General features: G+C 40.7%; 1 protein-coding gene across 1 annotated transcript in view; it reads right to left on the bottom strand.

The window, feature by feature from the left end:
- Positions 1–1,414: 1,414 nt before the first annotated feature.
- Positions 1,415–12,193, bottom strand: part of C9 (complement component 9) — an 18,945-nt gene continuing 8,166 nt past the window's right edge. The window contains exons 5-11 of the mRNA XM_010133306.1: positions 11,493–11,631; positions 10,134–10,352; positions 5,703–5,943; positions 4,194–4,322; positions 2,819–2,997; positions 2,410–2,638; positions 1,415–1,575 (exon numbers count right to left, since the gene is read on the bottom strand). Of these exons, the coding sequence (XP_010131608.1) occupies positions 1,415–1,575; positions 2,410–2,638; positions 2,819–2,997; positions 4,194–4,322; positions 5,703–5,943; positions 10,134–10,352; positions 11,493–11,631 (1,297 nt within the window). The remainder of the gene's footprint in view (positions 1,576–2,409; positions 2,639–2,818; positions 2,998–4,193; positions 4,323–5,702; positions 5,944–10,133; positions 10,353–11,492; positions 11,632–12,193) is intronic.

Below are 12,193 nucleotides of genomic sequence, written 5' to 3'. Positions count from 1 at the left end.
TACCTGAATATATTTGTATCATGAATAGTTATCATGGTATTTGCTGCTTATGAGATTTTTTAAAAATAAGTCCCCAACTTCACTGGATCAAGCAACTGCTAACTTGATACCCTGTTTTTAACAAGAGGGCAACAATACCAACCAAGGGGATCTCCAGGAAGAGGGAAACACATAGAAATACTTGCCCAGAATACTTTCCCATCCCTCCAAAACTGATTCATCAGAGACTTCCTGAGAGAGCATGATTATCTAGATGTTGGAGAACCTTCCATTAGTTTGTGTTGTGGTTTTTAAAATGCATATTTGCTTTTGGAATGCCCACTGTGTGAAAGACCAGTCTTCAGTCTATTTTGAATCTGCCACTTGCTCGTTTTATTTAATTTCTCCTACTTCTTATACTTGTCTTTTTGTAATTCGCTGATGTAGGGCTAGATGATGCATGAGTGCTGTTATGTCTTGCTGGCCGTACTTTCTTCAGAGTGCCTCCCAAGTAGAATATTAGCTGAGGCTGAACTCTGTTGAAGCTGAGAGAGGGCAGGCATAGAAGAAATCTGCAGATACATTTCGGTTTTTGAGCAGATAGAGGTCGTTGTTGCAAGACTTAACATCAGGGTGTTTCAGTGGGGGAACATTCAAAATTCTTTTCCTGTCTTGCCACCTCTTTTCTTCTTGTGGCCTCCCAGAAGAGAAGGAACTTAAGGTAATGTGTTAAGCATAAAACCCAAACACTTCCTCCTGGGCCTGAAAACTCTTAGTGTCACATCCAAGTGGCTTGCAAACCTCTTGTTCTGAGCAGCTGAAAAAGGTTGAGATCACTTTGCCATTTTATAGACCAGAGTATCCATCCTCAGGATTGTGCTTTTTGTTTGTTTGTTTTGTTTTGCAGTATTACATTAAAAATAAAAAAACCCTAAGAAAACCATGTAGCTAGACATTCTCTTATACTAATTTCTTCCAAGTTGAAAGTTTAAAACTGCTGTAACTGTAGCTTTGTTGGGTTTAAGCATTCTATTTATCAAGAAAGAGGATTCAGACTCCCAAACTGTCTTTATATTTTGTTCCTAGAAAATGTGTCTCTTTCCTTCTCCCTAAGACAGAAGTTCTTTGATGGAATCTGACTGGAGACGAAATCTGGATTTTAAGGGCTGATTTTTTAGTCTGTTCTCCAGAATGCCATTTTACTCCTGAGCTCTGTGATATTACATTACTTGTCAAGACATTCATTTACAAATTTGAACTACAAGGTGTCTGTTTTTAAAAATATCAAGTCACAGATTTTAATGAAACTGGATTTCCCCACCACTTCTTCAACTGTGTCACTGAAATGCCCCCAGTATTGGCTGACTATTTATTTTAAGCAGCAGTTACACATTGCTCCTCAGAGAGGCTGCTTACCTGTTTTTGAGCAGCATAACTATTTTCCTTCTCCACAGGGCCGTTTTTGAATGCTTTCTCCCTGGCATGGTCTGCCACCAAGTTCTGGTGCGGGATTATTACACTGGCGAGTTCGAGTGCTTTCTCCATTGATGCAGGTGGACCAGGCACTCCAACAGCTCCAGCCTCCATCCGTGACAACTGGTATTAGGACACCACACTAGTATTAGTCCAGCAGCTCTCTGTCTTCTATGCAGTGACAGAATGATTAATTGGGGCTTTTTACTCTTTTGAGAGCGTACAAAGTAGACCATGATTCAATTCTTATGTTCTCAGTTACGTTGACTCTGCAGATCATTACAGCCTCCGGCATACAGCCTGTCACACAGATTTGGCTTTTGAAAATGCCCTTGTCAGTGTCACTGCTTAACAGCCCAGAGGTTTCTACGGTTTTGCCTCCCTAGGAAGCTGCCTGAATATCAAGGTCTAGGGCCCATTTTGGGCACACATACGTTAAAAACTCGGCCACAGAGAGTTAATTTACTGCACAATACATTTTTTTACATCATCAGTTGCAGAACTGTATTAATCTCCCTCTTCCCCTTTGTAAGCAAATTAATATTAAGCTACCCCAGTAATTACGAAACATGATTAAGTGCTAGCAAATACAGCGCTTTTGCAGGAAACTGAAGACAAAGTGCCTTATGATGTAATGAGGTTGCTTCTGCCTGAAATCAGTTTACCATTACTGCATCATATGTCAGTGATGCTCCTGTTTCCTTAAATGAACTTGGGGTATCATTCCAAGACACAAAAATGTATGTGGGACAATGAACTCTAATTTAGCATCCCCCCTTTATGCAAAGAACCCAGAAATTTACACTAACTTCTATATCATAGACCCATGAGATGTGACAGCAGTAGGCATAAGAGAGTAGTATGACACCCTTCTGCCCTTTTGAAAGCTCATTTTGTCAGGATATTGTTCACAATAACAAATATACTCACTGTAGTCTGTCTGGAGTATTTACTAACCTTTAACTAATGTAGATTTGGGAATCTCACAAGCAATTCCCTTAAAGTAACTTGAGCACATGCATATACAGGCTCCATCTACCACCACAAGAGTGCCTCCATTTTTGCAGGGTTCACACTTGCACACACTGTATTCAGTAATGTAGTCTTCAACTGCTCTTTCCAGATTTTGTTTCTTTAAATATGCATTTCTCATTGTAACGGGAACAAGTGTATGTATTGGAGAAGGCTGTAAAAGAAAAAAGCCCATGCATAACAGACTTTTCCAAAGTTCTGAATCCTTTTGATATACCCATCACTAGAGCAAGCATCTGAAGAAATCGGGGTGATAACCTTGGGGTCTCATCCTCCATTTTAGAACAACAGCTCTCCAACTGTTAGAGCCACGCTTTGAAGAAGTTGTACTTACCCGTTGCTGTATCACTACTGGAGCATCAACCAAAGACTTAGCCCACTGTATGTAATCCTCTATATCAACCACTTTGGAACCTCGCAGTAACATTTCTTTTATTTTAACTGAAAAGTCAATCTGCCCTCCATCAACTAAAGAAAGGACATCTTCAATGACAGCATCATCCTTAAATTCTGCTGCAGGAAAAAAGAAGAGAAGATGAAGAAGAAAAGTTAATGCCCATGCATCTTGAAGAACAGGTGTCCTTCTAGCACGATCAGTTCATCTCTATAAAATGGCTGAGGAGTGAACCTTCACTCACTGTATGTGGTGGAATTCAAAGTTTCTTTGCTCACTCGTCTTATGTGGAATGAATTCTTCTATTTTGCAATTAAATTAGAAAACCCTATATCTGAAAGGAAAAGAAGGGGTAGGGTGAAATGAGAACCATTACGGAGATCATAGCCATTTGATAACAAGCCAAAGATAATATGAGTGATGCTACTGTGTGTTCATGTCTCTACAGTGAAACAGCTGGAGGAACTGGCTACTGTAAGCCCTGGCTACAGGGCTTCTAGGCCAAATACTGGAGACACTCCAGGGTCCTGGGGTTTACTGAGCTCTGTTTGCATCTGAGCATGTGTCTGTGTAAGGCAACTGGAGATAAGAGGATCCAAGGCCCAGTTGCTGAGTAGACTGGTCACCTAAGGCCAGTACCTGGAGCATCCATAGTGTGTGTGGAGATGTGTGTGTTGGTGTGGATCAGGGAGTGGAGCTGTGGTCCTTAGGGTGTTGTATATATAGGTACCAGTAACAGGAGAGACTGAGGGTCCAGTTGATGTTTCAGTTGAATGTCTAAAGTCAGCCGCTGGAGGGTTGTGTATTGGTTATATATACTTATTGAGGAGGGGCTGAAATACCTGAGGGTGTGCTGCTTGGGGAGAACATCTGCTCTAAATGATCCTGCTTGAGCAGGGCAGTTGGACAAGATCGCCTCCAGAGGACCCTTCCCACCTCAACCATTCTGTGATATTTCCCACTAACAGACTTTCACCCTGGTCAGACGGAGAGGAGAATAGGATGAAGTGTGTGTTTGCCTGAGTGCTGTGTTTTTGTCTATATTGATCTGTGTGGCCAGCAATGTATGTATATATGTGTGTATGTATGTATGTATGTATGCTGTGTTATATAAGTGTATTTGTGTGTGTCTACTGGAAAAGCATTCTCAGCCTGGCTCGATCTGGGAGCATGGAAGTATGGCAGCCTCACCTCTACTGGTGTGACAGATTTGTCATTTCCCTAACATCAATAACTCTACCGATTGTAGAAGGGAAAACAATTGTTATAATCTTTCCTAAGAAAAAAATACACTGTAAAATAAGGATATACTTACAGTTGTCCTTCACATGAACTTTTTCACATTTACCACCATCAATACGAACATTGGCATCTATGCGCTTATATGCAATATTGGCATCTAAGTGATAGCCGAGACATCTTTTCACATCTTCTACAGTGATACCTGGAAGTAGAAATAATAGGAATTGAATAGCCATAAATAATGTGATGTTATTATTGGAGAATAAATTTCAGGGCTACTGGAAATGTTTATGGCTTTCTTCTTCCCGTTTATCTTCTCCTTTTTCCTCTTCCATGAAATGAGTGTGAGGCCGATTGTATTTGAAGTGTCTGCACAAGGGCAGGTGAGATCTACAGTGATTAGGAAAACACCAAAACTCTCCAAAAGCTGCTTTCTCTTTTCCTTGATCTAGATGAAAGCAGATGTCCCTCTAGGGACCACTCATTCCATATTATTTATTGGAAATTTGTCCTCAGCTGCTTATCATTTGCTCTTGTTATGTGCTAAATTATTCAATCCTCCTAGTTTCTCTTTCCCAACCTCAAACATGTTTCTCCACTCCTTTTCCCCAAGAAGTTAATTAAGGCCACTAATCTCTTACAAGTACTCCATTCCAATAAATTCTAATCCGCTTCTGTCCACTACTGCCTCCAAAACCTCCCTTCTATTTATTAAACTCAGGCATATCACCTTTTGTGTTCAGAAAGAATTTTTCTTAAGATTGATACTTAAAAAAAAAAACCAACAAAAAAAAATCCAACACCACAATCTCCAGATGCTGAACACAGTAATAGGGGGATATGTAAGTGCCATCTTTACCCCATGTCCCTTTGCATAGTCTGAACATCTGACAGTGATGTTGTTACCTGCATGCAGCAGGTACTTATTTTCTGATCTCCAAAATCAGCATGAGAATTGCCTTTTCCAGCTTTATTCCTGAGTGATCACTTTAATCCATCACTTATATAAACCACGTATATCTGAACTGAACATGAGGAAGGGTTAAATTGCAACTTTCCTATCTTAACCAGGGCAATGAAAATTCCAGTATGAATGCTAAAGTCTGTAAACACAGTTTCAACACTGTTAAGTGCACAGTGTGATTTCTAGTAAGTTCTTCAATTTATTCCTTATTTTTTGCTACCACCATACTCTTAGAGTGATTATATGGAACGAAGACACCAACTAGCAAATTGGATTTAAGTTTAGGTGGATTTTCTAGAGAATGGGGATTTCTTGTGAGACATGTCACATCAATTAGTATTCTTAATATTTTGAAGAGGATTGTCAAAGACATATTTTTTTTTCCTCAGTTACAGACTTAAATACAGACTCCAAATAATTTGGGAAGTTACAAAAACCTGGCTCTGACCTCTGCTGAACTAATGTAAATCTGTAATGTCACCAGTGTGCCACAAGCAGCACACCCTGAACGCAGCGCTGTTCTCAAGTAGTTTCCCATATACACAAATCTATCCCCTTTGTGCGGCTGGAGATTTGGTGATAATCTGCATACTGTAGCAAGGCCAGCAGAATGCATACCTATTCGAGACATAGCGTAGTTATCCAGCACATACACAAGTTCATATTTTCCTCCTACAGTTCCAGAGGTCGCATAGTGAGTTCCATAATCCTCTAGGAATTTGAAATATTGTCCCTTATCATATTCAGCAGGCAGAAAGTTTAAATCATCAAGGAAACTATCTGTGAGACGGACATCACGACTCCGCATGTGGAACCTTCCCAGCTGAATCTTTCCTTTTATGTGCAGAAAGGTTTGGTTCTGAATGCAGGGAGAAGAAAGCAGATGTGAATGACATTCTGGTATGCAGCAGAGCAGGAAAATTCACTCTATTTTACTCATAAAGAAACTGCAGCACTTTTAAACATGGTGTTTAGTCTAGTGTTTTGGAACAGGGACAAAGTTGTTTCATTCAGACTTCTCCAATTTCAACTGAGGAAGCAGAAAGAGATTTAGATAATTTCAGTTCTTCCAGTTTGCAGAACTCTCCCCTTAATAATTTCAGCAGGCTCTTTGTGATCTATTTGACAACAGGGTCTTCTCTTTAAGTACAGTATCTGCCAAAAGTGCCTTTTGGACTTTCATAACATTGAAAAGTAATTCTATATATCTCGCTAGATAGCAGAAGCTGCCAACAGGTCAGCTGGAGTTTTGTCTTTGTTTCTAGTCAGAGCAGAACTAAGCTCTCACTTTTTTTTGGATCACTTCCTTATTACTCTCAGACCATCAGAAGGAAGGACTCAGCTCCATTTAAAAACAAAACAAAACAACCCCCTAATAACATCATAAAATGAAAATTAATCCAGAAAATATCTCTTTAAGGCATTTGACCCATACATACATTCTAATTCTAGGTGTCATGACTGATATTGTCATAAATTACACTGCAGATGGTTTTATACCATAATCTAAACTAGGACCTAGCTGCTGCCCATAACACATGACATCTTGTGAAATAGTTGCACTTAAGACTAAGCAAACACATGCCTCCCAAACTCCATTATTGTCAGCGGTACTTGTGACTCCCTTAACAGTAGTTAATGGGAGGTTTGTAAAAGAGATTTAGCAACTGACCATCGCATTAGCTGGCACTGTTTAAAGGATCTTGGACGGCTGACTCAGATACTGTTTAGGACTGGCAGAAATCTTCGGGCATCTAAATATCTGTGAGGAAATGTTTGTAGCTGCAAATATGCCTGCCATCCAGCATGTGCAAAATCCCTTACTCTCCTGGTGTCCCTGGGATGCTCCTGGTTTTAACTTGCAGGTGAGCCCTGGAGGTTTCTTGACCAGGGACTGCCACCCCACTAACCTGCAGCAACATGAGTGCACAGTGATAGACTTCTGCCAGTGACAGATCACGATTCATTTTCTAAACAGATGTCTGAGTGAGAATTTGATGCCAAAACTGTCACAAGCCGTTAGACTATTAGTAACTGTAATATACCCTGAGCTACAGAACTTCACCTTTTACTTCTATGGAGGTGAATCCTTTGAGATTTAAATGATCCAATTGCATCCCAGGAAGACTCATACCAGTACAAAGTCTGTGCTCAGTGTCAGCTTCTCCTGACAGATCAGACATTTCTCTTCAGCATTATTTTATTTAATCAGTTATAAAGTTATCGTACTTCTCCTGTATATACATTTGATCTCCAGAGCTCTGAAGGGGTCCTAGACAAGTCTGACAAGAAACTTGAAAGTTTATATTGCATGTGGTGCATTTCAGCACTATGGAGTTGGTGTACCTTCTATGCATTGGGATGTTGTGATCATAAACATTGGTGTATAAGTCGGGAAAACATATACGACCTGGACAGTTTATTCCACGAGCACCCAGCTGCTGAATTAGGCCATGCTGTCTAGGATATCTAGTACCACTTTGTGAGGTCTCTCTTGACCTCATAGATATTAAGGCTACTTCTTTTCCAGTAAATAAAATGAAATAAGGACATTCTATCCAGCCTTTATGGGAAAATATAGCTGCAGAATCCTTGATTTGCATATTATCAGGAACCTAACAGGTTCCTTAACATTTGTTTGGGGTACACTGTTCCCCTGTGAAGGACGAATGACAGCGAATAAACATTAGTTTCTTACATGACCTTCAAGATTACAAGGAAAAACAGGTCCCTGCTGATGAGAAAATTTTTTCACTAATCTTTGGCTGAATTAAAACCACAAATACATTTTAGTTTTGTCTTCCATAGCCTGGGTGCCTGAATCTTTGTGTATTCAGGCTTCGCTACCAACCCCACACACGTCTCCTTCTGGCTCAGATTTTCATGGATGCTTCAACTCTGAAGTAGCTTTCTTCCTCTAATAAGCTGAGCTGTATTTCTGTCAATTAACCTTTGACTATTCAGCTCTTCATAGGTGATACTACAAGAAAAATAGGGTTGTCCTGCTCTGACAGGATATTAAAGCTCCACACTGCTGCCATCTTCCTGTGCATGAAAATTGAAGGAAGAAAGGGCAGAGGGCCACCAACCTCACCAAGCTGGATCTAGCAAAACAAGCTAAACCAGAGGGCTCAATGAAAAGAGTTGAAGGCAGGAAGGAGTGAAGCGCATCCTAAATGCCGGGGATGGGGGTACTACTGATATGTTTTGGGTGATGCGCAACTAAACTAAATAAAAAAAATCAGCTGAGTTGTCAACAAGCAAGCTTCTCTGTGTGAGGTGGTGGGGCACAAACCAAACATAATAAAGTAATGGAAAATACCGTGTCTGTGTCACAAGCAAGATTTGAACTCGTTCTGTGGCAAAATCAGGATTTTCCCATGATCTCAGTGCTAGGGCACTGGAAGTATTGCTGAAGTGCTCTAAGTCCCAAAGCACTGGTTTTCAGTTCAACTTTCAGTGCAACAGAACGATATTGTCTATTATATGGGGAATAGCAAATACCACTGCTGGTACTTGTCGTGGCAGTTAGCAAATATATTACCTGTTTTCCTGAAAAGTAGGATATTACTAGGGCAGCTACAGGCTTATGGGCTTGAGCACAACATTTCATAACTTAGAGCAGATTTGAAACAAGAATTTGGAAGAGAAAGAAATGAGGTCTGTGCAGCTACATTTAAGGCAGGTTTCATTAAAGAGGGATTATGTCTGAATAACTTCATGTCTCCTTTACCTAGTTTAACTGGCATTTTAGGCAAAGGTCATACAATTAACTCGATCTATCTTGATTCCAGGAGAGCATTTCCTATAGCGTCCTCCTTTGTGGAATTTTAGAAGTGATGAGAGTTGGGGGAGGATGTGACCTGTCAGAAAGACTGCAGAGGTAGGTAAGGAGCTGGCTAAAGCCACATCAGTTTAGAAGGGGCAGGGCAATTCCAGAGTTTAGGTGGGATTACCAGCAGAGTCCTGCAGGCATAGGTCATGGCACTGCCCATGCACATTGCTTTGGTCAGGAGTGTGGTTCAAGCACCAGGGCTATACCAATGTTATCTGGAGACGCGCTGAACTGGGTGGTTCTACTAATTAATACAGCGGAGATCCAGGTCATCATACAGGAAGTGTGAGACGGCTTTGCATGTTGGCATGATACAAGTCAAGTGAAGTTTGATAATAAAGTCTTATCCTGAGGCTGAGAACAAGAATTTTTGCTTTGAGCCAGGCAGGCAGTGAGTGTGAGTCACTAACATGACATGCACATGTGAACAGTGCATGTGATTCCAGCGTGCGGTGGGGAAATGATTTTTAGGAAGTACGGGAGAAGAATTTGTGCAGAGCCTTGATGAGAGCTCCCTTAGGGTCTTGTGAGCAGCGCTAGGCACTTAAGTTGAGTTACCATGAGTTCAGACTGACACGGGTACTCTAAGAGAGCTCGCTTTGTCTAGCTTAAGGAAGTGGAGATGAAAGAGGCTGTGATAAGGCCTGTGAGTATCAAGGAAAAATGAGAATTTATGCTAAAAAATCACATGGCAGTGTGCTAACACAGCTGTGGGGTACCGTATGTCAGTGCTAATGCCCCTGCCTCCTACCCCGGGCTGGTTTCTTGGCACAGACATGCCTGAGTGGCTGGGATCTGACCTTTCAGATCCGTGATTCCTCGTGTCTGTTTTGTGTCCAGCTAGAATTAGCCTACTCAGTGGCATTTTTTATCCCAGGACTTGATTTCTTGATTTGCCCACACTGCACTAGATCGGAGCTCTGGAATCAAGATGAGATCATGTATCTCTGGCCCTGTCTAACTTCAAGCCCCTGCTGCATATGGGAGTGGTTGCTAGTCCACTGGGGTAAACAGGGAGGATATGAAGCTACTTTTGGTTACCCCTTGGCCATGTCAGAAACCTTAACCCTGGTGTTGCCAGTATTTCATTTTTCTGAATAGACGACAGACAAGCAGCAGGCAACTAGAGCACTTGAAAGATTAATATTGCACTATTTGTAACACTGTGTAAATTTTGCTTTTTGTATTAAATGCTTCAGCTTGATTAAACTTACCCTTTCAGTGAAGCTTGTCAGGATTGAACTTAAACTTGAATTCTTCTTATAATTGTAGCTGGCATTTACTTGTGCTTGAAGTTTGTTACTGCCTTCAGTAGGTGTGTATTTCACAGACAGGTCAACATCAAAGTACTTTTGTTTTTCTATGTAAACCTCTCGAATCATTTTCACACGATCATGGTAGAACTCAGAGGAGAATGTTTTGTCTGCTTTTGTCTTTGAGAAGAAAACGGAAAGTTTGTTTGAGAAAAAAAAAAAGGCAGTATCAGAAAAGTTTGTAAAGCGCTTTAAAGTTGCATGCTTGACAGAGTTGAGCGGTACCGTTCCTTACAGGTCTTTTCTCTTTTAAAAGAGAACCAACAGAAATCCCACCCATCTCCCAAACCACGCCATCTGGATCCCTAAGCAGAAAACTGCAGTGGCACTGTTTCAGTAGGAGTTAAATCTCAGCATGTAACACTCCCAAAGTGCCTCATGTTTGTCCACAGTTCCTTCACGTGGAGGAGGAGTTGCAGTCTGCAGCTCCTTCCTAGAATGCAGACAAGATTTGCAAATAGGTCCCAACCTGTGTATCTGCACTGAACGAAAGCAATGTGGTTGCTGTCTTTTTCCTATTTCAGTGTTTATCTTTGTACACTTCAGCAGAACAGAGAGTTGCAGAGAGAAGATAATGGGTTTGCCTCAAAATCAAATAGGAGTAATTATCTATGGGTCAGATTTACTTGTTGTGGGCACAATCTGCTTTCAGTTTCGTTGTTCTATGAAGTTCCTACTTGCAGCGATAGGCACAGCATTTTGTAAGCAAAACACTGCTTTGGTTTCTGAAATGCACCTGGTGTTGATGTTTCTAAGACCGTCAACAGTTTTGCTGTTCAGATCTCACTGCAAGTCATAGCCTGAATCTCAAAAGCCTATTAGAGTTTTGTTTGTTTTTTCAGTGGGAAAGAGAAAGTCATCCCTGATTAGCAAACCCATCACAGTATTGTTCCTGCCCTTTTATCAGTGTCTTTTATTAGTGTGCTTGGGAAAGTAGCCTGATTGCTGCTCTACCCAGTAAAAGTTATCGATCTCATTCCTTTCTATTCGTCTTCTGTTGTTCTCATCTTCTCATACTGTCAGCATTCCAGAAAGGGAGTTGTGCTTGCTAGACACAGGTGCAGCAATGAACACATGGGAACTGAGCTTAGTTGGTAAAGCAAATGATAACATAATCTGTTTCCCTCTGGAATTTATCAAGTGCTTTCTGCTAAAAAGCTGCTGCCTGACTTGGGAAGTATGCCTTATATTCCTAGAGGTTTTCAGTATTCATCATTCATTTAAACACTTCCTATTCTCCACAGAATGACTTAGACTTACATCGTAATTAAGAGCAGCCACGTTCCATGGCTTGCGGTAGTATGTCCGTGTGTTTCCATCACGCACCCTTTCACAAAGACCATTGAAAAAGTCATTGTCAAATGGGCTGGCCATGGGCTGCATCCCTAGGACATTGATTCTGCAGGAGAAATACAGGAAAAGTTATACTTCAAATAAGGATTTGCAGGACTCATAATCTGTAGACAGTTGCAGGGTGACTGGAAAATTAAGATTCTGTGAGAAATGAAGACTATAGCTGTGGAACTTAACTGTGCTTCATCCATAGTATCATGCCTCATCTCTTGTTATTCTCTCACCTGTGTAGTGGAGATAACAATACCTCTTCTGCAAAACACTTTAAGGGCCGTGCATGAGAAATAAACAAACAAAAGATAGATATTAAACATCATATACACTGAGAACCTTCAGAATAATGAGGTAAAAAAATTTTTCCTCTTTACCAATGTATTTGTGAGGCAATATTATTATAGGTTTAAAAGGGACATCTCAACAACTACTTGTAACCTTTTTTTTTATAACATATTATTTTGTTTGCTCATGGAAACTTTGGTATCAATTGTGTGCAAGATCCATCACATCTGTAGAAGGAATATACAGCTACTCATACCTTTGCCTTTTCTCCCAGGGTGTGACCTGGTGGAGTTATAGAATTCCCTGGACCAGGGGAGAGGAAATCTGAA

Source organism: Buceros rhinoceros, unplaced genomic scaffold (genome assembly GCF_000710305.1).
Source record: "Buceros rhinoceros silvestris isolate BGI_N320 unplaced genomic scaffold, ASM71030v1 scaffold9753, whole genome shotgun sequence".
Taxonomy (NCBI): Eukaryota; Metazoa; Chordata; class Aves; order Bucerotiformes; family Bucerotidae; genus Buceros; species Buceros rhinoceros.
Note: the sequence above shows the minus strand (reverse complement) of the source record. Positions and strands in the feature narration are given on the sequence as shown.